Source organism: Felis catus, chromosome B2 (assembly GCF_018350175.1).
Source record: "Felis catus isolate Fca126 chromosome B2, F.catus_Fca126_mat1.0, whole genome shotgun sequence".
Lineage (NCBI taxonomy): Eukaryota > Metazoa > Chordata > Mammalia > Carnivora > Felidae > Felis > Felis catus.
Window position 1 is genome coordinate 588,562 of NC_058372.1, and position 24,441 is coordinate 613,002.

The 24,441-nt window shown below is 41.5% G+C and overlaps 1 protein-coding gene across 1 annotated transcript; it reads left to right on the forward strand.

The window, feature by feature from the left end:
* Positions 1 to 4,589: 4,589 nt before the first annotated feature.
* On the forward strand, positions 4,590 to 8,871 carry LOC101080711 (olfactory receptor 5V1-like). The gene has a single exon (XM_045057019.1). It carries the CDS (start codon positions 4,698 to 4,700, stop codon positions 5,709 to 5,711), a length of 1,014 nt encoding a protein of 337 aa, XP_044912954.1. The 5' UTR covers positions 4,590 to 4,697; the 3' UTR covers positions 5,712 to 8,871.
* Positions 8,872 to 24,441: the final 15,570 nt, after the last annotated feature.

Genomic DNA, 24,441 nt, shown 5'->3' on the forward strand with positions numbered 1-24,441 from the left:
GACTCTCTCACGTGTCCCTGCGTGCTGGGTATTATTTCTGAGGCCCTCGCAGTGCTCAGCAGTTTCTGTGTTTGCTGTGTGATATCAGTTGTAAGTAAGGGATCGGATAATATACTTTGATAATTCTGGCCAGTTAACACTGTATTTCTAAGGTTCCTGTTTTGAGAACTCTGTCTAATGAAGACGCACCGAGTCCGTTAGAAGGAAGCAAGGGAGTCGGGACTTTCTCATGGATTTTCTGAGGGCAATTCTTTATGGGTCCTCAGTGGTCATCCTTGAGACCTTGGTGTGCTGTGAACCCCTGAAACGTTTATTTTTTTTTCTTGTATTATGCCAGATTTCTTCGTCTTGGATAAGAGAGGGAAGAGATGTTTTCCTGTAAGTCTGTGTGAAATATCTGTGCTCCACCTGGAGAATTATGACCCGTGGTCTCGTCCGTGCTGGGGCCGATCCACACCCACGGTGTCACCTGCAAAGTGACTTGAGTGCCACCCAGGGGACATTGTTCCAGATTTGGAGGAAGGGTAATTCTTTTTTTTTCTAGTTTGCTAACTGTGTGAGCTTAAAAGCATTAGTTATCTTCTGTCATTTTTAGTTTCCTCAACAATAACTCATGACTATATGGGAATAAAATGATTTGGCAGATGTGAAACCTTTTTTCTAAGTTCTACAGCTTTATGAATATGTAAGGAAGAGAAGGAACTCTCTCTCTCTCTCTTTTTTTTTTCTTGGAAATTCTGCTGGAGTGCCTGGCATTCCCACAGTGGTGATCCATTACCCAATGTGAAACCACTGCATCCCCAAGTAACCTGTGAGGAAACAGATGAGTAAAACAGGACAAGTGTCCCCCAGGATTATGGCCATGTAGATGACATAAATCACACAAATACACTCAGGGTGTAGTTGAGATCTTAACAGAAGCCCGTAGTTCTCAGGAAGGGGGAAATATAATTTTCAGTGGAAGGAAACAGTCACCTTTGAGCTGAGCTTTGAGGAAATGAAGATTGGCGGATAGAAATGGGGCAGGAGGAAGGACAGCTGGGCTCAGTAGATGCAAATGATGAAAAGGGTGGATCCTGAAAAACTAAAGAAAAGATACTGTGGTTTCCAGGTGGTCCTGTCAGGGCGGAGCACTGTGTGAATTATGTCACCCGCCCCTGCAGGACAGCTCACCCAGCACATGGGGCTGGGAAGGACATGGTTGGGGGACCAGATGATTGTGGGGCAGACAAGCCTGGGGACCCAGATGACAGGGTGGTGAGGGAGAAGACCTGGGGAAGGGGCTGGGGTGGTGCAAGCCCTTCTGTCTGCTGACTCCTGTTCCCTCCCTAGACCTGTGCTGTGTGGGATGTGGGTTTCCAGCAGGGAAACCTTCCTCGAAGGCTGGTCTGGCAGGAAAGTTGGTCCTGTGATGGCAGTGCCGTTGTCATGCATTAACTGAAATCAAGGAACTGCCTGTATTTCTTCCTGTCTTTCTCCTCCTTCCTCCCCATCCCGGTTTGCTGCTGCTTTATCCAGCCCATGAGTTCTGGAAGCCAGTGCTCACTCCCTGCTCCCCGCTGTCCCATCCACACCAACCGTGTCATACTGACCTATTAGAGCTTGTCCCTCTAGGACCACTTTTCCTTTTGTCCAAGACAATCACTATTTCTCTGACGTATTTCCGTGCATTATCTCAAAGTTTCCTCAAACACCACACAGCTGACACTGAACCCACGATTTTCCCTTGGAGCCAGGCCCCTTCCAGCTTTCCTTGTGCTGGTCACTGACCCTGCCACCCATGTAGTCGCTCAAACCAGGAACCTAGGTCAGCACAGCACAGTCCTCAAGGTCGCTAACTGAAATGTATATCTGTGTAACTTTAGGCAAATTATTTAATCTCTCTGAAGCTTATTTTTTTTTAAAATATGGGCTTGTAACATGGGCATGATGTGCTATTTCATGGGCTTTTGTGTTTGGTGTCAGAATGAGAGGCTTTAAGGCTTGTGGAGCCACTGGTCAGTCCGTGTATGTCCATGGCGATTATTGTTCCTAATTCACTGTCTTTGTATCCCAAATTCACAAATTGTGTCTCCTAATATCCCTCCATTGCCTCTTTTCCCTCTGACTCAGTCCTTACCACTATAGTCTGAAATACTATCACCTCCTATCTGGACAACTGAAACAGTGACCTTGTTCTGTCCACTACTCCCCCTTCCAGTCCATTGTCCATTCAGCGGCCAGAAGGGCCTTCCGGAACATGGACATCTCTGGTCCCTGAATTATTCTCCTTCTGCCGTTAGATCCTGAATGACTCCAACCCCACCCGAGCGCCTCCTGGCCCTCCTGGCCCTCCTCCTCATTCTGGGCTCCTGGGCCTCCCAGCTTCATGCTGCCTCCAGCCTCCAGACTTCACACCCAAGTCACCTTGACCTGCCTAACCCCTGCTCATACCTGACATTTCAATCCATGTTTTGTCAGGGAAGTTTTTTGATGACATCTCTGGACCAGGGTGGACCTTATGCTGTTTTCCTTTGAATCAATTATTACAGTTTTTACTATATTTAAAAAAAAACTCTTTGGTAAATTTATAACCCCAATATGCATTCTCCTGAAGGTATGGTCAAATTCCGCTTTGTTCATCTTTTCATTTTTAGCACAAACCACCAGGCCCGGCAGAGAGTAGTTTCTCAAAACATAGTTGTTGAATAAAATGAGCAGGGTGGGTTAGCCTAGCAGGTTGGCCTAATTTATCCTCAGAAGTAGGAGGCAGGGCTACAAAAATAAGTGTAGGCAGAGTTTAGGGATGAGAGAAAAGACAGACTAGGGACCAGGGCTTAGGGATTCTTTTGTTGATGGAACAAAGTTGTCCTGGAGACTTCAGGGAAATTTAAGCCTTTATCCGGCATGTTCTCACTCTTGTGGAAATGTCCAGAGTAGTTCACAGGGAGAGGAGCCTGCAGTGAAAACAATAGCACCAGCAACCTGGCACGCGGGCACAGGATGGCCAAAGCAGTGCTGTTTGAATAAAGACCCAGTACCCCCTTCACTCCTCAACAGTTTACTTCTCTCTTTAGATCCTATAATTTGCTTCTGATATCAAACTGCAAAACTAATTCTTGAATTAGAACTTGAGCCTTTTGAACTAAGGGATTCTTTGTGTAACCATTTGAATTTTACCAAGGGCTTTTATTAACTGACAAAGTCTAGAACAGTATTCTTTAATAGCATGATTACAAACATTCAATTAATGTACAGCTGGGCCAGGAAATAACAACTCTACTGAGAGCCAGTGTTCAAATAAACATATTCAAGTAAAAGACCAGACGATTAGTACCAGTTAGATTCAATCATCAAGACACTACAGATAGTATATCACCATTAATAGAGATATAAGCCATAAAAAGTTTGAAACTAATGAAAATAATCCAAGTGTATGAATATAAACCACATTAAAAGTATTTTTAGAGAATATTCTGTTCTCATCAGTTAAGGGAAATTAATTTTTAGACACTCAGTTGAAAGTATATTAGCTCGAGAAAGATAAAACTGTCTTTCTTCTCCACCCAATGGCTATATAACTCTGTCAGACATTTATTTCGCTGAGACTCAGTGTTTTCATCTAGAAACTGGAACGTGACTGTCCGTGTGGACACGAGTGCCCCCTCTGTGTGGGTTCTGCTGTGACTGTCCACATGGACACAAGACCCTCTCCATGTGGCTCCTGTGGTGACTGTCCATATGGACGCTGAATCCTGCATTAGCCAAATGGCTCTTCAAATTTTCAGATTACTCAGTCTCTAATTTATTGGAATGAATCTCTTGGAAAGTTTTTTAAAATATAGGTAACCTAACCCAAAATTCAGGGATTCTAATTCAATGTGGTTATTACTAAACTTATCATAACAAATTAAATAAAGAAAACAATATAAATATCCATTAATAAGGGTGGATATATGAAAAGCTTGCTGTACTTATATGAAGACCTGTATATAACTCAAATATCATGATTCGGGACAATATTTATACTCCTGGGAAGTCATGACAATATGGCGTTTGAGGAAAAAGCAGGTTAGAACATGTACTTTCTGAGCCTTGTTTTAAATATTTATGCACCGTGGGCCGCCTGGCTGGCTCAGTTGGGTAGGCGTCTGACTTCGGCTCAGGTCACGATCTCAAGGTTGTGGGTTTGAGCCCCGCATCAGGCTCTGTGCTGAAAGCTCAGAGCCTGGAGCCTGCTTTGGATTCTATGTCCCTCTCTCTGCCCCTCACCCACTCATGCTCTGTCTCCGTCTCTCAAAATTAATAAATGATTTTAAAAAATATTTATGCACCGAAAATTGCTTAGGAGGACACAACCCAAATCACCAGTAAAGGGTTTTAGTGGAGAAATGAAGGGTTTTGTCTGGAGACTTGCACACACTGTGTTCACAGCTCACTGAGACGATGCAGGTGGACCTGACCCGTTACTGTTAACACAGGGCTCTTAAGATGTATGGTGCCCCTTATGGTGTTTCTTTCTAATTAAATGCTGTCTGTGTTGTGTATGTTTGAGGTTTTATTTACAAGGGAAACACTGGATACACTTATGTCTGTGTGTGGTGGTAGGTTTGAGCTCTGGAGGACGCTGCCGTTCTGGGCTGGAATCTGAAGTCATTAGGCTGACTGTCCTCTGTAACACCCTTCTCTTGTTTTGCAGACCATTGCTGCTGCAGTACATGATTACTGCAGTCAGTGTTTCTTTTTGCCCAATCCCCAAAAGGAAACCAGGCAGCGGCATGGAAGGAAAGAATCAAACAGTTCTCTTTGAATTCATCATTTTGGGATTCTCTGATCTAACTGATTTACAATTTTTACTTTTTACCATCTTCTTTCTGACCTATATGTGTACTTTGGGAGGAAATATCTTCATTATCCTGGTGACTGTGGCTGATCCACATCTACACACCCCCATGTATCATTTTCTGAGGAATTTGGCCTTTCTTGACATCTGCTACACCACCACCAACGTCCCCCAGATGATGGTGCATCTCCTGTCAGCGAAGAAGAGCATTTCCTATTTAGGTTGCATGGCACAGCTTTTTGCATTTATTTTCTTCGTGGGATCAGAGTGTCTCCTCCTGGCAGCCATGGCGTATGACCGTTACATTGCAATCTGCAAACCTCTACGGTACTCAGTGATTATGAACAGGGCCCAGTATGGCCGCTTAGCCGCCTCGTGTTGGACTGGGGGTTTCCTCAACTCAGTGGTGCACACAGCACTGACCTTCCACCTGCCCTTCTGTGGCAACAACCAGATTCAGTATTTCTTCTGTGACATCCCCCCTTTGCTGCTGTTGTCTTGTGGGGACACTTCTGTCAATGAGTTGGCATTGCTGTCCATTGGGGTCTTCATTGGGTGGGCGCCTTTCTTGGGTATCGTCCTCTCCTACCTCTATATTATCTCTACCATCTTGAGGATCCGCTCCTCAGAGGGGAGGCAAAAGGCATTTGCCACCTGTGCCTCGCACCTGGTCATTGTCCTTCTGTACTATGGCAGTGCCATCTTCACATACGTGCGGCCCATCTCAACATACTCACTGGAGAAAGACAGACTAATCTCTGTGTTATACAGTGTCATTACCCCCATGCTAAACCCTGTAATTTACACACTGAGGAATAAGGACATCAAAGGGGCCGTGAAGGTGTTGGGGAGAAGGTGGAAGCCACCGATCCCTTCTTTTGAGATGTAACTTTCACTCACCTGTAACCAATATTCTTGTATCAGATAATTAGCTTTTCCCAGCAGCTGTCTGTACTGAAACTCAACCTACAAGTTCACTGCAGCCTGGGGACAGAGAGTGACCAGCTGACACACTGAAGCCTTAGTGACCATATTCTTGAGCTTCAGCTAGTCCTGTGGGAGAGACATAGATGTTGCTCTTTTTAGATCTTTTCTTCTTCGTGAGACTGTCCATTCCCAAATCCTTCATCCTAAAGACGATGCCACTCTTTCACGCAATATGTGCTTGGTGGACATCACGTCCTGTTACTTCCTTCCTTTTGGTACGACCTCTTACATGTTGAGGAATGTGAAACACTTTCTCCTAATGCTCCTTATGTGTTCGTTATATTTCCCTTCCTATTACTTAAGTCATGCTTTTGGCTCTTCTTTCTGTATTAGGTTCTTCTTAAGAAAGCGTTGTAACCAGGGCACCGAGTTCACATTACAGCGGTTTTGACAGTGCTGTGTGAGCCACCAGCTGCATGGGTCCGTGACCATTCATATTCATGCTGGAAAGAAGATAGTCATGGTTTCTCAATTCCAGTTTACATTCCTTACTCTGTCCCAGAAGCGGGATATGCTAAAGGATTTTTTCTAGAAATAAGCCCCCACAGCAGTTCGCTATATTGTAAGGTACTTTGAATTCAGGAAATCTTTATCTAAAGTTTAGAACACGGAATCAGAGAAAAGTATACAGAAAGGTAACTGCAGATTTTGGGGGGAATAGAAACTCTTTGCTGCATAGTAGCTATAGTTAGACAAGAGAGTAGGAATTACATGTGTTAAAAGTGAAGGTACTAACTTTCTGCTTTTTCTGTGTTATCACCACGTAGGGGACAGACATGAAGGCAAGACACGTGGGCAGGCAAAATGGTGCAGGAAAGAAATACAGGAAAGGGAGAGAAAATGACAGATAAGGACAGAGGCTTGGAGGTGGGGAGAAGAAGCCACTTGCAACGTAGGGAGTAGGGGGCTGGCAGGTGGGGAGAAGAGGCTCAGGGTGGAGGGGCCACCATCCCTCACCTTTCTCCTGCTCCTATGAGTGGCTCACGCCTCTAGCCGGTGTCCTGATTCCCCATCTGTGTCCTGTCTGGTGTTGGTGGAGTGCCTGTGCTGGCCACCTGTCCCTGCGCACCTCTCCCTTCTGCGGCCCTCTCCTACCGAGCCTCTGTGCAGACCCCCTGTCTTCATCTGATGACTGTCTGCAGCCTGTGTGTTTGGTGTTCTAGCAACTGTCTTCTTACAACCTTATCTCCTTTAGAAACTCTGAATAACCCTTCCCCACTCAGGGCTCAGGATTCATATTCCCAGTTATTTCATCCAATTCCTCATCTATGGCTTGCTTTCCATTTTCCTTTATAGTGTCTTTTAAAAAGCAAAGATGTTTACTTTTGATGAATTCCAATTGGTCATCATATTTTTCTTTCCTTGACTGTTAGTTCTTTGGGTTTTTGTACTCTAAGACATCTTCACCCACCATAGAACCACAAAGTACTTTCCTGTAGCTTTTATATTTAGGTCTATGATCCAACTCAAATTAATTGTTGATGTAATGTTGAGGGTTATTTTTGTTCTGAAAACATACCCGTGTTTTGTTGCGTTATTGCCACACACCTTGCAGAAAAGACTACCATTTCCACCTTGCATTATCTTGACACCTTGGTAAAAGTTAATCAGGCACATATATCTTGTTCTATGTGGATGCTTTATGTTGTTCTATTTAAGCTTAGCCAGCCAAAGACCACCAGGTGTAACCTGTAGTCTGACAAAAATCAGATTTACTGATTTGCAGTGAGGGAGGGCCCTCCAGAGCAACCAGTATGCATCACACTTGACCACAGAAAGGAAGCAAGTGTCATTGGTAAGATGTGGTTCCCATCTGAAGAAATCTGAGCAGGGTCTACGGGAAGCGGGGGTGATTTCTAAATGGGGTGGCTGTGGAGAAGGGTTTGGGAGAAGCAGGAATTTACAAGAGGCTCGGTGCTCTCCTGTGGCCAGGCCTGTTTAGCAGTTAGGTGCCCCAGCCAGAGATGGCATAGTAAATCTGGGTGCTCCTGAGAAGAAAGCAGCCGTCCCCTGAAATGCTCCTGTATGCCCTGCTGACTTTGCAGGTGGCATATCCGTGTCTGCCCTTCGGCATGAATAATGGCAAGGCTGCTTTCTCCTTCATCATTTCAAGCTGATTTTCACTCTTTCTCTCCCACACAAGTTCTTCTATTTTTGGCCCCATGATCTATTCATCTACTGACCCCACATAGTCAGGTCAGGCTTACTGTAGCTCTGTAGTTAGTCTTGAGGTAGGTGTTTAAATACTCCAATTTGTTCTTTTCCAAGAATGTTTGGGTCATTCCAAGTATCTTTGTATTTACAAATCAATTTTAAAACCAATTTATCAATTTCTACTCAAAAGCCTGCTGGAGTTTTATAAGCATTGAAAGTATAGATCAATTTGGAGAGACTTTATATAGAGCAGTGTTTGCTGATCTTTTGAAATTATCCCCCTAAGGTGGCTTTACCCTATTCCCCCCTAATCATCCCATCCCCATGACATTTTCATATCTCAGATATACTGTGTAGTTGTTCATGGACTGTGGCCTTTGGAGGGACATGAGTCATTGTGACATCTAAGAATTTTTTTGTATCCCAAGAGCCAATGTCTACCCCCTTGGGATCCACGTCATCCCAGTTTAGGTTACGTGATGCACATTAGCATGTTTTATCTCTCCATTTACTTGTGCTTTTTAAATTCTTCAGCACTGATTTCTAGTCTTCAGTGTGGAGATCCTTCCGTGTCGTTTTGGTGAAATTCATTCCAAAATATTTTATGGTTTGTGTTTATGCTCTTGCTTCTGGTTCTCTTCTTTAAATTTGATTTCGCAGCTGTTTGTTGCTGGTGTATAGAAATATAGGAACATAAATGATTTTGTGTAATAATATTATCTACTGAAAGCTTGTTAATTTTTCTTTTTTTCCCCAGTAACATATTTTAATGAACTAATTTTGTATTAGTCTCAAGCACATACATTTAAAAGATAACAATACAGGGGTGCCTGAGTGGCTCAGTCAGTTAAGTGTCTGACTTTGGCTCAGGTCATGATCTGGCGGTTTGTGGGTTCGAGCCCCACCTCAGGCTCTGTGCTGTCAGTGAGGAGCCTGCTTGGGATTCTCTCTCTCCTCTTTTCCCCCCTCTCCCATTTGCACTCTGTGTCTGTTTCTCAAAAAATGAGTTAAAAAAAGTTTAAAAAATAAAACAATACAGGTATGCAACATATGTTATTTAGTTGGTCAGGGGTTTAGGCTCTTTGCCTAACCAAGTTCACAACTTCCTGGAAGTGAGCCCATAGTCTACTCCTTTACCTACAGCATAAGGTGTGGGGTCTGGAAGAAGGGAATCAATGAATTTGTGTATTATCTCACCAAACCTCGAGTTTTAAGATGAGAACATCTTATTTTCTGGTTAGATTAAAAAAAAAACACCTCTCCAACTCTTAGAAATAGAGAATGTGTGCCTTTCTGCATACAGTTAAGAAATGCCACAGTTCCTGGCATCCATCAGTTAACGCATCTAACATGAGGGTGCATGTAGCTCTTTTCACTTGTCCTTCTTGTGAAGATTCACCAACATCAAAATTTTCAGACTATCAATGGAAGTCTTATCTCTCAAAGACATCAGTTCCAAATACAGTTTGTCTGTATGACCTAAGCAACTTTCTTTGGGTGTCCTCTTGTTAATTTTTCTTACTAGTGTCTGCCTTTCTTCCTTTTCCCCTTCCTTCCTTCCTTCCTTCCTTCCTTCCTTCCTTCCTTCCTTCCTTCTTCCTTTCTTCCTTCCTTCTTCCTTCCTTCCTTTCCTTCTTGTCTTGTCTTTTTATTTCTTGTTAGTAACATACAGTGCAGTATGGCTTCAGGAATAGAGTCCAGTGATCCATCACTTACATGCAACAGCTAGTTCTCATCTGAACAGGTGCCCTCCTTAATGTCCATTCCCCATCTAGCCCCTCCCCCACACACCTTCTTCCATCAACCTTCAGTTTGTTCTCTGTTAAGAGCCTCTTGTGGTTTATTTCCCTTCTCATTTCTCTTCCCCCTCTCCATATCTTCTGTTTTGTTTCTTAAATTCCACATATGAGTGAAATTGTATGGTATTTGTCTTCTGATTGAGTTACCTCACAGCATATTTCAAGTAGGTTTTGTTTTGTTTTGGTAGATTCCAAAGGCATTTTTATGGCAACATTATGTTTCAAATATAAAGAAAGTTTTACTTCTTCCTTTTCAACCTTTTTTTTTCTTTTTTGCACTAAGACTGTCAATAAAATGTTGAATAGAAATGGTAAGAGCTGACATCTTTTGCTTCTGATATTTTATTATTTATATTTCTAATTTCTATCTTCCCTTTAGTTTTCTTTGTCAATATTGCTAGAGGCCTATTATTTTAATTATTTTTTAAAGAACTAGCATTTGGTTACATTGATTTTTCTATCTTGCTTTTCTATTTTCAATTTCATTGATTACTATTCTTTCTTATTTTCATTCATCTACATGATTTGGGTTCCTTTTCTATTCTTTTTCCATTTTCTTAAGGTTGAAGTTTAAATTATTAATTTGAGAACTTCCTTATTTTCTAATAGAAGCATTTAAGCACAACCTGAGCTACATTTCACACATCTTACAATTACATTTTGATTTTGATCTAATTCAAGTATTCATTGATTTCCCTTGAGACTTTCTCTTTGATCAAGAGAATTCTTTAAACTTTGTAGAAGAAAGATAACCTACTATGTTTACTATTGCTGTCCCCTTCCTTCACTCCTGATTTTACAAATTTCCTCTGGTATTATTTCCCTTCTGTCTGAATAACTTCCTTTAGTAAGTCTTTCAGTGATGTTCTTGTGGATATCACCCCTTTGGGTTTTCACTAATCTGAGAATATTTTTATCTGACATCATTCCTTAAGCAAAAGCACTGTACAATCATTCCACTTTCTTCTGGTCTTCATTGTTTCTAACTTTTTTTTTTTAAGTTTATTTTTTTGAGCGAGAGGGAAAGCAAGTGGAGGAAAGGCAGAGAGAGAGGGACACACAAAATCTGAAGAAGTCTCCAGGCTCTGGTCAGCACAGAGCCTGACACCAGGCTTGAACTCATGAACTATGAGATTATGACCTGACCTGAAGTCAGACACTTAACCAACAGAGCCACCCAGGCACCCCTTGCCTTCATAATTTCTATTGAGTAATCTGCAGTTATTCAAAAACTAGTCTATAGTTTATCTTTTGTTTTTGTCTGGCTGTTTATAGTATTTCCTCTTTAATTTTCATTATTATTTCTGGTTGTAGATTGTTTTGGGAGCATTAATCTTGTTTAGAGTTGTCTCAGCTTCTTGAATCTGTAGAATTATATCTTTTACCAAACTTAGGAAGTTTTTCATTATTATTTATTCCAATATATTTTTTTCAATATCACACATTTTTTTTCCTTCCTACCAGGACTCTGGTGACAGAAATGCCACCTTTTGTTATTGTCTTACAGATTTCCAACGCTCTGTTAATTTTTTCCTAGTATTTTCTGTCTTTTCCTCATGTTGGATCATTTTTGCTGACCCAAATTTAAGTTTATTCCCTCTGTTTTTTCATCTCCATTCTGCCACTGAGTCCATCCAACAGTATTTATTTTCGTGATTGTAGTTCAGTTCTAAAATTCCCATTTGTCTTTTCTTTTTTTTGCTAAGACACTCTATTACTCCATATTTTTTTATGAGTGTTTTCAATCGCTTGCTTAAGCATCTTTACATCTGCTTTAAATTCTTTGTCAGATAGTCCAACATCTCTGTCTTCTCAGTATTGGCATCTGTTGATTGTCTTTCCCTGGAAGTTGAGATTCTTTTGTTCTTTGTATGCTGAATATTTTGGATTATATTCCAATTGTTTTGAATATTACAAGACTCTGGGTCTTGTTTCAATCCTAGGAGAGTACAGATGCCTTAGCAGGCAATTAATCCGGGTCAGTTCAAGCCTTGGGTTCCAGCCCACCTCTCTGGGCTATGGTTGTAATGTTGGTTCAATCTTCAAAACTGTAAGTGTTCTTCAGATCAGTCCCACTGAGTGTCCCATCAAGTTTACTTCTCCAAGTTTTTGCTCTGCTATTTAGTATCAGATTCACACATGCAAAACTTGTTCTCTCTCTTTTATCTCCCTGTAATATCTGATTCTGTGGGGTCCCGTTTTGGTCCTCTGGATGGAGATCTAGACCTCTAATTACGCTGCTCTGCCGTGAACTTCCTCCACTACACTTGGCTTGAGGAGCAGCAGGAAGAGAGAACATCAGCGGAGCTCTCGTGGGGACCGCCAGTGCGAGGGGGCTGGCTCGGCTCTTGCAGGACCGCAGGTGCATGGGGGGCTGGCTCCGCTCTCGCGGGACAGCCGGTGCAGTGCGAGGGAGGGGGCGTGCTGGCTTCGCTCTCACCGGGCCGCCGGTGCGAGGGGTGGGGAGGTAGCTTCCCCTCTATCAGAAATTTTACTCTTGTGGATTCTGTTCCCACTGCTGCCACAGAATGGGCTGGGCATCACATCAGGACAGGCTCATTTGTAACTTCAGCTGTCGTGGGAGGCTTGGTCTGCAGCCTCAGCTCTCCCTGGGAGTCCAGCCTGCCAGGGATTTAAATGAATTTCTCTCTCTGTTCTTCCTATTGGTTATGTTCTCTCAAGAGCCTGGACTAGGAGAGCTTTTGGTATTCCTCCTTGTCAGCATTAGGAATTGCTCTTCACCTCCTTGAGCCAGAGACAGAGGGCTTCTAGAGCTTTCTCTGACTGGGCTGTGGTGCTGTGTTACTTCTGTTTCTGATTGTGTTGAACTCAGATTGGGAATTCTGGAGGAAAATATGGTCAACACTGCCAATTTGGTAGTTCTTTGAATTCTAGTATTCTTCCCTAACCCCCCTGTTAATATTTAGTTTTTAGCTATCTTAATAGCTTCTCAAATGTCAGGTATTTTTTTTTTCTCAGCATTTAGTGGAAGAGATGGGGTGAGTGGGCTTGTGCTGCCAGACCGTGAACCTGATCCTATATTTTGTAATTTGATTAACATTAAGTGAAACAAAATAGTCAATGCTTATTTTTTCCAGATGCAGCTTTCCATTCTGTTTCAACCCTGGCAGCCCTGGAAGAATTGGCTGTAGCAGCAATTATGGCTGCGCATGGAAATAGCTGTGAGGTGCTGGAAGTGTCCTCAGACTTCTTGTCAAAAGATTGGAGTCTGAGGTCGGGCATTACTGCTACCAGTACAATCTTAGTCAAGATCATTATGGTTTTCTTAATTTTATTTTTTAAAGTTTTTTTTTAATTTATCTATTTTGAGAGAGAGAGAGAGAGAGAGAGAGAGAGAGAATACCAAGCAGGCTTCACGCTGTCAGCACGGAGCCTACTGCAGAGCTTGAACCCACAAACCGTGAGATCATGACCTGAACGGAAATTAATAGTCAGACACTTAACTGACTGAGTCACCCAGGTGTCCCTCTTAATTTCATTTTTTTTCTGTACAATAAATAGTGTAATTTTTAAAAACATAATTGCAAAAATAATATTTGAACTAAGTAACTGTAGAAAATAACATTGTTTTTTGGGTGGTAGAAAGATTATGTGTAACTATTTAATAGGATAAGCATATATTAACCTACTGGATTTTCACACCAACCACATAGAGAGATACTATTACCACCATTTTACGGATAAGCAGTTGAGCCACAGAATTGCTAACAAGCTTTCTGAGGTCACTTATCTAACAATTGAAACTCAAAGGATCTAGTTTTAAAAGCTGTACTCTTAACTGATGTACATGCTACATTGAGACTTAGCTGCATGGTTTATTGTTTTCATGAAATAGGTAAAAAGAAAAATGAGGGATTGAATCACTCTGTTTGGAGCATTTCATTAGATTATTCCAGTTCACTTAATCACAAAACAAAGAAGGATTTGAAATTTGGGAGTCTGAATTCTTTCTTCTGATACAGACAGTAGGTAACTAGAGCAGCTCTGGAGACCCGGACAGTGTTTATCTTCTTTCTGAGACTCCAGATCATGGAAACTGCTAATCTGTACTCAATCTGTGTGCTCATCAGGACCTGTATCAGAAAGGAGCCCACCCATTTCAACACAGAGCAAACAGCAACTGCTAAAGCCATCCGTTTGAGTTTCCAAGCAATTAAAATGGTCTCCTTGGAAATTGCTGTTGTCAAGCAAGGTCTTGTTTTACCAAGATCACTTGGGAGCTCATTGGAAAGCATACAGATAATTATATTATTAAAATGTTGTGAATGTTTTCACAAAGTCAGTAAGTATGTAATTGTTTATCCCTGAAGAGCAAGACGCCTCATCAAGGCATGCATTCCAACTGTGTCCAAGGTTGTTTCCCAGCAGCTGCCTTTGCTTGGCCATTGGCACTTCTAATTCAGTTTTCCTCACAGTTTTAACATCTTCCCAATTTGACTCCTGGAAGAGGCCTCTGGGGCAGGCCACTTAGCCAACAACATTGGCATGAACTTTCTTCCAAGTCTAAGGCCTCCTCAGGGAAAGGAGAGATCAGTAACTGCACACAACACACCCTCCCCTGTGACATGGAAAGCGTTCTTATGATTGGAAAGGAAGACACTACAAGAAAGCTTGAGTATTTGTTTTTCTCTAAGATCTTCAATACCCAGAATGAAGGAGATCTGGTCCTTGTTCATATCATCTCTGTGTATCCATGCAACCCTTCATTCACTTATTCACTTATTTCATTCCATTAATTATTCTGATGAACTCAATTATTGTGACAATGATCCACTATATTCAAAGTTCTAATTAAACCACCAACTTACTGACTTTTATTAACATATTTGAGTGTTTATATATATACACAAAAATATCACCAATGGTTAAATCCTGCTTTAAGGCTGATTTGGAAACTAATTTTTTACTTAAAGAAACACAATTTTTTCTTTAGTCTCACATTTCAGAACTATTCCCATGATTGTCCCCTTCCAGCCTCACTCAGATCCAACTGCAAATTCATATCAGATGAGAATACACGTCAGGTAGAAGCATGGGTCATGAGTGCAGGGACCTGAGCCCAAATCCATGACCCCTGTGCATTTCCAAACAATGTTATGCAGAACAGTACTGCAATTTTTCGTTTGAAAATACAATCAAGTGAAATTTGAGTGAAGATCTTCAAAACACCAGTTCACACAACCATAATGTTTCTCTCTTGTCTGCTCAAAGGTTGTCTTTTTTAGAAAACCTCACCTTAATCCTTCTTTTGGAATAATTATATCAATATGCAGCACAAGTTCCAGTGATCTGTGCCTTAGTTTGATCCTGCCAGGAATCACCCTAACAGAATTTGATGTGTGAAAGTTAATTTTATGATCCTGTTAAACATATCTTGGGGGAAACATTACATTTTCTCTTTATTATCTGAAGGAAGCATCTGATACAAAATGATCTCCTTTTTTATTTTATGAAATGGTTTAGAAAAGAGTTTATTTCTTTCTTTATGTTTTACTTTTTTAATATGAATTTTAGGCAGCTAACATACAGTGCGATATTGGTTTCAGGAGTAGAATTCAGTGATTCATCACTTACATACAACACCCAGTGCCCATCATAACAAGTGCCCTCCTCAATGCCCATACCCCACATAGCTCACCCCCCACCCACATCCCTCCACCAACCCTCAGTTTGTTCTCTATGATTATGAGTCTCTTGTGGTGTTTTCCCCTCTCACCTCTCCCCCCCAACCTTTCCATATATTCATTTGTTTTTTAAATTCCACAGATGAGTAAACTCACATGGTATCTTTTTCTGACTTATTTTGCTTAGCATAATACACTCTAGTTCCATCCACATCATTGCAAATGGCAGGATTTCATTCTTTTTGATCGCTGAGTAATATTCCACATCTTTCTTATCCATTTGTTAATTGATGGACATTTAGGCTCTTTCCATAATTTGGCCTTTATAAATAGTACTGCTATAAACATTGGGGTGTGTGTGTCCCTTTGAATCAGTATGTTTGATTTTTTGTGTAAATACCTAATAGTTCAATTACTGGATCATAGTGTAGTTCTATTTTTTATTTGTTGAGGAAACTCCATACTGTTTTCCAGAGTGGCTGCACCCATTTTCATTCCCAACAGTACAAGAGGGTTCCTCTTTATTTGCATCCTCACCAACATCTGTGGTTGCCTGAGTTGTTAATTTTAGCCATTCTGACAGATGTGAGGTGGTATCTCATCATGGTTTTGATTTGTATTTCCCTGATGATGAGTGATATTGAGCATTTTTTCATGTGTCTGTTAGCCATCTGGATGTGTTCTTTAGAAAGGTGTCTATTCATGTCTTCTGCCCTTTTCTTAACTGGGTTATTTGTTTTTTTGGGTCTTGAGTTTGATAGTTCTTTATAGATTTTGGATACTAACCCTTTATCTATATGTCATTTGCAAATATCTTCTCCCATTCCTTAGGCTTCCTTTTAGTTTTGTTGATTGTTTCCTTCACTGTGCAGAAGTTTTTATGTTGATGAGGTCCCAGTAGTTCATGTTTGCTTTTGTTTCCATGGCTCTGGTGATGTGTCTTGTAACAAGTTGCTCTGGCTGATTTCCAAGATGTTGCTGCATGTGTTCTCCTCTAGGATTTTGATAGTTTCTTGTCTCACATTTAGGTCATTCATCCATTTTGAATTTATTTTTATGTATGGTGTAAGAGAGTGGTCCAGTTTCATTCTTCTGCATGTCACCTTCCAGTTTTCTCAACACCATTTGTTGAAGAGACCGTCTTTTGCATTGTATATTCTTTCCTGTTTTGTTGAAGATGAGTTGACCGTATAGTTGTAGGTCCAGTTCTGGAGTCTCTGTTCTATTCCATTGATCTATATGTCTGTTTTTTGTGCCAATACCATACTATCTTGGTTATTACAACTTTGCAGTAGAGCTTGAAATCTAGAATCGTGATTCCTCCAGTTTTTTCTTTTTCAGGATTGCTTTGGCTATTTGGGGTCTTTCATGGTTCCATAAAATTTTAGGATTGTTTGTTCTAGCTTGTGAAGAATGCTGGTGGTATTTTGATAGGTATTGCATTAAATGTGTAGATTGCTTTTAGAAGTATTGACATTTTGGGGCGCCTGGGTGGCTCAGTCGGTTGAGCGACCAACTTCAGCTCAGGTCATGATCTGACAGTTCGTGAGTTTGAGCCCCACTTCGGGCTCTGTGCTGACAGCTCGGAGCCTGGAGCCTGCTTCAGATTCTGTGTCTCCCTCTCTCTCTGCCCCATCCCCAGTCATGCTCTGCTCTCTCTGTCTTAAAAATAAATAAAACATTAAAAAATTTTTTTAAAAATAGAAGTATTGACGTTTTAACAATGTATGTTCTTCCAATCCATACACGTGAGATGGTTTTCCATTTCTTTGTGTCCTCTTCAATTTCTTTATAAGTGTTCTATAGTTTTCAGAGGACAGGTCTTGTAGTTCTTCAGTTAGGTTTATCCCTAGGTATCTTACTTTTGGGTCAGTGGTAAATGGGATAGATTCTTTGATTTCTTTTTCTGCTGCTTCATTATTGGTGTATAGAAATACAACTGATTTTGACATGTTGATTTTATATTCTACAACTTTGCTGAATTCATGTATTAGTTCTAATAAATTTTTGGTGGAATCTTTCAGGTTCTCTACATAAAGTATGTCATCTACAAATAGTGAAAGTCTGACTTCTTCCTTGCTGTTCCTGTTCCTGTTGTCCTGTTCCTGACCATAGCAGAAAGGCTCTCAGTTTTTCCCCATCAAGGATATTAGCTGTGTGCCTTTTCTATATGGCCTTTATGATGTTAGGGTATGCTCCATCTATCCCTACTTTGTTGAGGGTTTTTATCAAGAATGGATGCTGTATTTTGTCATATATTTTTCTACATCTATTGACAGGTTTATAAGGTTCTTATCCTTTCTTTTATTAATGTGATATATCATGTTGATTGGTTTGTGGATATTAAATCACCCCTGTAGCCCAGGAATAAATCCCACTTGATCATGGTGAATAATTCTTCTAATGTACTGTTAAATTCAATTTTCTCATATCTTGTTGAGAATTTTTGCATCCAGTTTCATAAGGGATATTGGTCTGCAATTCTCCTATTTAGTGTGGTCTTTGTTTGGTTTGGGAATCAAGGTATTGCTAGCTTCATGGTATGAATTTGGAAGCTTTCCCTCAATTTATACTTTTTGGAAGTTTTTGAGGAGAATAGGTATTAACTCTTCTTTAAATGTCTGGTAGAATTCCCCTGGGAAGCCATCTGGCCCAGGACTCTTGTTCGTTGGGAGATTTTTGACAGCTGATTCCATTTATTTGCTGGTTATGGGTCTATTCAAATTTTCTATTTATTCCTGTTTCAGTTTTGATAGTTTGTATGTTTCTAGGAATTTGTCTGTTTCTTCCAGATTGCTCAGTTTGTTGGCATGTATTTTTTCATAGTATTCTTTAATAATTGTTTGTATTTCTGTTGTGTTGGTTGTGATCTCTCCTCTTTCATTCATAATTTTATCTATTTGGGTCCTCTCTTCTTTTTGATTAGTCTGGCTAGGAGTTTATTAGTTTTGTTTATTCTTTCAAAGAACTAGCCCTTTCATTGATCTGTTCTACTTTTTTGTTTTTGTTTTTTTTTTTTTTGGATTCTGTATCATTTATTTCTGCTCTAATTGGTATTATTTCCCTTCTTCTGGCTTGGCCTTTATTTGCTGCTCCTTTTCTAGCTCCTTTAGGTGTAAGATTAGGTTGTGTACATGGGACTTTTCTTGCTTCTTGAGTTAGGTCTGAATTGGAATATACTTTCCTCTTAGGACTGCCTTTGCTGCATCCCAAAGGGTTTGGACTGTCGTGTTTTCATTTTCATTTGCTTTCACATATTTTTGATTTCTCTTTTAATTTCCTGGTTAACTTATTCATTCTTTAGTAGGATGTTCACTGTGTTTGATGTCTTTAGTCCCAGAAAAACAGTCCTGCACCTGCAGCAGTGTTTGGAATCTCTGGCATAGCACTGAGAAAAACACAACCAGGTTATCTGTCCTCTGTACGTGCCTCTGTCCCCTGCTGATGAAAGGTCCTTGATGGCACCTGCAGGCTCTTTTGTCCTTGGAGAGGCAATGTATCCTCTTCCAAAAGTACTCCAGGATGGGGACTGTTTTCTCTAGTGCATCCCAGATATCCTACACCACACTATGCACTCCAGGGCCAGCTCTTTTCTCCTGCCCAGGAGTGCAAACTGTAGCTCAGCAATGAAGAAAGTCACACACTTCCAAAATCTCACAGTTTCAGCTCCAAACGCTGTTTTCAAAAAAAATCTGATACTCAGTACTTCTTGCTCCCTACTCCTTGGTCCAGAGAGGTTTTACTCCTCTGTGAACCCAACACTGCACTTTCACAAGCCCTTTGTCTTTCTCTCCCTTTTGTCTCTCCGTGGAAAGAGTTCCCTCCCCTCCACAGCACCACTGGTTTTTCTCTCCCCCAATTCACATCCAGGCACCTCATACCTGCCACACTGTCTCCTTCCAACCTTGAAGATCTTTCTGTTCCTCTACAGATTGATTTCCTGGGTGTTCCAAGTGTTTGGACCTCAATATAACTGCGTTTGTGGGACAAGGAACGCCCAGGATTCTCCTACTTCTCCACCGTCTTAACTCTCCCCACACACAAGTGGTTTTAAAGAAATACTATTACAGTCGTGCATGGAAACCATGATTTGGCATATAAATAATTTATGCAGTGCTTTCTCAATGACTGCTATGCAAATCAAGGTGAAATTATATCTTCCTCTTACCAAAACAGCTGAAAATTTTCAAATCCTTAATCAATTCCCCTTTATGAGTAAGGAGTTATTATTTTCCTATATTCAACCCAAAATATAACTGCATCTTTGAAAAAGCATCTGTCTCTAAGAGCAAAATGTATAATTATTTTTTTTTTCAAAATGTATAATTTGGAAGGAAAGCAGGTGTTTCATTTGTGGAAGTTCTATACGGAGAAAAATAAAAACAGGCAACATGACATTTTTTCTTTACCTTCCCACAAGGTCATTCTTATTCCACTTGAGTTGTTTCCCTTTGAATCATTTCATCATTGATACGCTTCCAGAGAACTCTAGCAATATTATGAAAAAAGTCCCTAATACTGACCACTACCTTTTCATGATGATCTGTGTGTTAACAGGCAGGTTTTCTCTCATGTACTGTTTCTCTTATTGTCCTCAGTTCAAAGCTTCTCCTTCTCTTACACTGTTCATTCTCTAAGTTCCTTATTTTTTTCCTGATTCTTCCCCATCACACAAAAAGTTCTGCCTCTTGTTTTGATCACCTACATACCTTCCAGGCACGTCCCTACTCTCACTGAGCCTTATGCACCTGCACCCGTGATTACCTCCCAGCACCACCAACTTTGACCATTGCCAGGGTGTCTGTGCAGATAATTGAGTGACCACACTGGCCATCACACTGTCATGGTCAGTATCCAGGTAGATTGTCTAGCTTCACACTAACCTCAGCCTCCCTTAACCTCATTCACTTATTATTCCCCCTTGGAATTGCTGTTGGCCACCAACTTAGTATGAGGCATCATGGTACCTGGTGGACCTCAGGACCCACAACCAGGTAGAAGTCAGGTCTTAATTCCCATCTTCCAATAATCCATCATATAAGGAGGGGAATTGACATATCTACCAGGTAATCAGAATACAATGTAGTAAGTTTAACAGTTGGTATGAAAAGTGTCACAAAAACAAAAGAAAGGTTCTGGAAAGACTTTCCAAAGGAGGTGACCAAAGGCCTTTATGAGATCACCATGTCCAGCTGCCCGTACTTCTACACACAGCCATGTCTTCTCTTTGTGGCACCATGCTGGATCTCCACCAAGCTTGTACAATCAATTGCCTGTTCCCTTTCTTCCACTTCTCCTTTCCCAAAATTTTTATTAATGTATAATTTACACGCAATAATTTTTACCCTCTGACTATATGTTTTGTGTATCCATAGCCATAGTCAAGTCATATAACAGTTCCATCACCCCAAACCCATCCCTCTACCTTTCTAGCAAACCCTCTCCCCCAGCCAGCCTCTGTAACCACAGATCTGCTCCTGTCCCTACAGTTCCACATTTGTGAGAAAATAACCCTATAAATAGTGTAAAAGTGGAGTCAATAATAAGTAGCCTTTCCTGTGACTTCTTTCTCATTCCTTGGCTTCAAAGATGCCTTCAGATTCTTAACCTCCACTTTATCTGAGCCTTCAGCCTCCCCCAGACTGCACTGCTGCCCTGTGGGGCTGGATCCATGATGGTGGGGGTCAGAAAGGACAGTGAGAGGAGACAGCATTGGCCCTTCCTCTGCGCCCAGCATACTTACCCTCCCGCCATGCTCCCCAAAACCCACCCCCCACCAACAGCCCACTCTGTCTTGTGTTATAGAGTCTAGAGAATCGGGAGACAAGTCCACAGGCATGCACTCTGGTGTTCTGTACGCAGAGGTGGAATTCACTCTGAGTGGTCCCCATTGCCCTGTTCCCTTCAGGAATCACAAGACTCAGTTCTCTGTTCCCACTGCTCTCTCTTGGCTGTGACCTCACCTAGTGTCACAGGGGAAACGTATCCCTTTAGACCAGGTCAGTTCACTTCATGCTCCTACTTCCAGCCACTCTTCCACAAACTCTTTTACTTCAGGGTCAACAAGAACAAGGATTTTAATTGTTGAGAAATCAGATTCAACCATGAATTTCACTAAATGCAGAGAAGTGATTATTGGCCTTGACCAGGAAGGTTTTGTTGAAGTGGTGAGGGAGAAGCCTACTTCAGGAGGCAGCAGGGATAGGCACAGCCTGTCAGGTCAATGCTCTGCAGTGAGTGGGGTGTGCTTTCCTTCCCATATCTTCTCTCCAGTTCTTTATACCTGATGATGAGTGATCAACGTGGTCTTGTCCACCCACAACTCACTTCCATGTGCAGCTGTAATATCCTGATGTGGAGGATAAAACTGGGCCAGCATTTTGACCAGCTTTGTCTTGTAGTGGCTTCCTTGAGCCACAGTGCATCTATGACAGGACTTCTCAACAACATCCCTGATGACCTTTTGTAGGTTCTTTCACACTGAACCTAGACTGGATAATTCCCTGTTTGGGGGCTTTTCCAGGCATGTGACATGTTCAGAAGCATTCTTGTTCTCTGCACACTCAATGTCAGGAACACCCCCTCAAGTAGCAAGTAAACCCATCTGCAGACATTGTCCCTGAGGACAAAATCCAGCATGAGCAGCACTGCCCCACGTGTACAATGTCCTCAAGATCCCATGTTGTCACATGGTGGTTGTTGCTTTGCATTCTGGGTTGACAGCTGTAACCCAAAGGCCATGTCTCCATCATATAACAGATCAGCCAAATACCTGAAATCTCTCTGTCTACTAAGTACCTGTGATGGCTTGGTGCTGTCATGGTTTGTCTCCTGTGCCTGAACACCTGCTCTGGAATGTTCCTTTTTAAAGCACATGTAAATTGCTTTTCAGCATTTATTTGCAGTTAAAGAAGGTATAGAATAAATTTTTTTTTTAGACAAAATAGATTTAAGCCATTGAGAGAAGAGAGCATGGTTTTTTGCCTCAAAATGCATATTTGTTTGGGGCGCCTGGGTGGCGCAGTCGGTTAGGCGTCCGACTTCAGCCAGGTCACGATCTCGCGGTCCGTGAGTTCGAGCCCCACGTCAGGCTCTGGGCTGATGGCTCAGAGCCTGGAGCCTGTTTCCGATTCTGTGTCTCCCTCTCTCTCTGACCCTCCCCCGTTCATGCTCTGTCTCTCTCTGTCCCAAAAATAAAATTTAAAAAAATGCATATTTGTTTAAAGGTTGGCTTCACTCTTCACTAGGTTTGTGACTGCATGTTGCTTAACTCTCAGGGTCTCCATCTCCTCGTTCAAAAAATAGGAAGTGCGTACTGATAAATTATGTCAACAACTCAAAGGAGACTATATCTTAACTGTTCTCAGCACAAAAAAGAAATGCTAGTTATGTGACCTTATAGTGGTGTTAAGGAGCAATACAGAAGTAATCGTATTACCATATATAAAGGTATTGAAGCAACAAGTTTACACCTTATAGACACAATGCTGTGTCAATTACATCTGTACCAGAAAGACCTTGATATGTAATAATAAGAAATCTTTCATTTGTAGTATGTTTGTTTTGTGATAGGCACCATTCCTGATGCTTTATATATACATATATATATAATCTCACAACAATACTTGAGGTACACATTGGCGTTATGGTGAAACTGAGCCACAGAAAGCTTAAAAATCTTGCCCTAGCCTATGGCGACCCCTGGTCACCTGCTAGGTAAGGGATGGGATGTTGACTTGAACCCATTTCTTCTTGTGTGTATAATAAATACAAACAACAAATGTTACTAATCCTCCTTCATTCTCTTATGACCATTACCACAGTTAGAATCTTTTCACTGTAAAATATTTACTCTGAGCGTCTGAGCAGAGTAAGTGCCTGCGGCAGTGATGATTAGATGGGAGTGTGGCAGGGTCATTGTGCAGTCTGCTGTCATGACCAGCTGGGGAACAGACTCTCCTCCCCCCACTCAGTCTCACACACCACACACATGACTGACACAGGTTAGCAAATTATTTTACACAATATGTGACTCATGTGAGCGAAGTTGCTACCAGGAACTTCCCAGTCCCCTGCATAGAAATAACTGCTGATCGTTATTGTTTATCTTACTTGTCTAGGATACATTTCATTAATGCCATTTCTGATGTGTTCCAAGGAATACTGACTTCTGTCTGTAAATAAACGATATTACTATGCTCTATGTTTTATATTAAAAAGGGATTATTGCTTTTGACAGTTTCACAAGAAAACAGTTTAATAGGGCTGGTGAAATATTTGACTAATAGGGGAAAGAATCACAGCATTTCACACCAACAAAACAGCGAGAATACAAGGGGAAGAGAAGCCTGGGAACTGCTCCCACATGTGTGTGTGTGCACGTGTGTGACCGCCTTCAAGTCAAATAGTTGTGCCCCCATATGTGTGTGTGCACGTGTGCCCCCATGTGTGGGTGCACATGTGTGACTGCCTTCAAGTCAGACAAATAGTCATACCCCCATGTGTTTGTGCATGTGTGTGACTGCCTTCAACTCAGACAAATAGTCGTACCCCCCCATATGTACGTGCACGTGTGCCCCCCCATATGTGTGTGTGCACGTGTGTGGCCGCCTTCAAGTCAAATAGTCGTGCCCCCATATGTGTGTGTGCATGTGTGTGACCGCCTTCAAGTCAGGCAAATAGTCATGCCCCCGTATGTGTGTGTGCACGTGTGTGACTGCCTTCAATTCAAATAATCGTGCCCCCATATGTGTGTGTACACGTGTGCCCCCGTATGTGTGTGCACGTGTGTGACCACCTTCAAGTCAGACAAATAGTCGTGCCCCCATGTGTGTGTGTGCACGTGTGTGACTGCCTTCAAGTCAAATAGTCGTGCCCCCATGTGTGTGTGTGTGCACATGTGCCCCTGTGTGTGTGTGCCCTTATATATGTGTCATCCTAATGTGAATCCACTCGTTTAAACCTTGTGGGAGCTTCTTTAGGTCATGACAACTTTGTGACAAAATACTGAATTTTGAGTTGGAATATTTGAGTT

Bases quoted from the DNA above. Each gene is read 5' to 3' on its own strand.
- LOC101080711 (XM_045057019.1), top strand. From the start codon at position 4,698: ATGATTACTGCAGTCAGTGTTTCTTTTTGCCCAATCCCCAAAAGGAAA.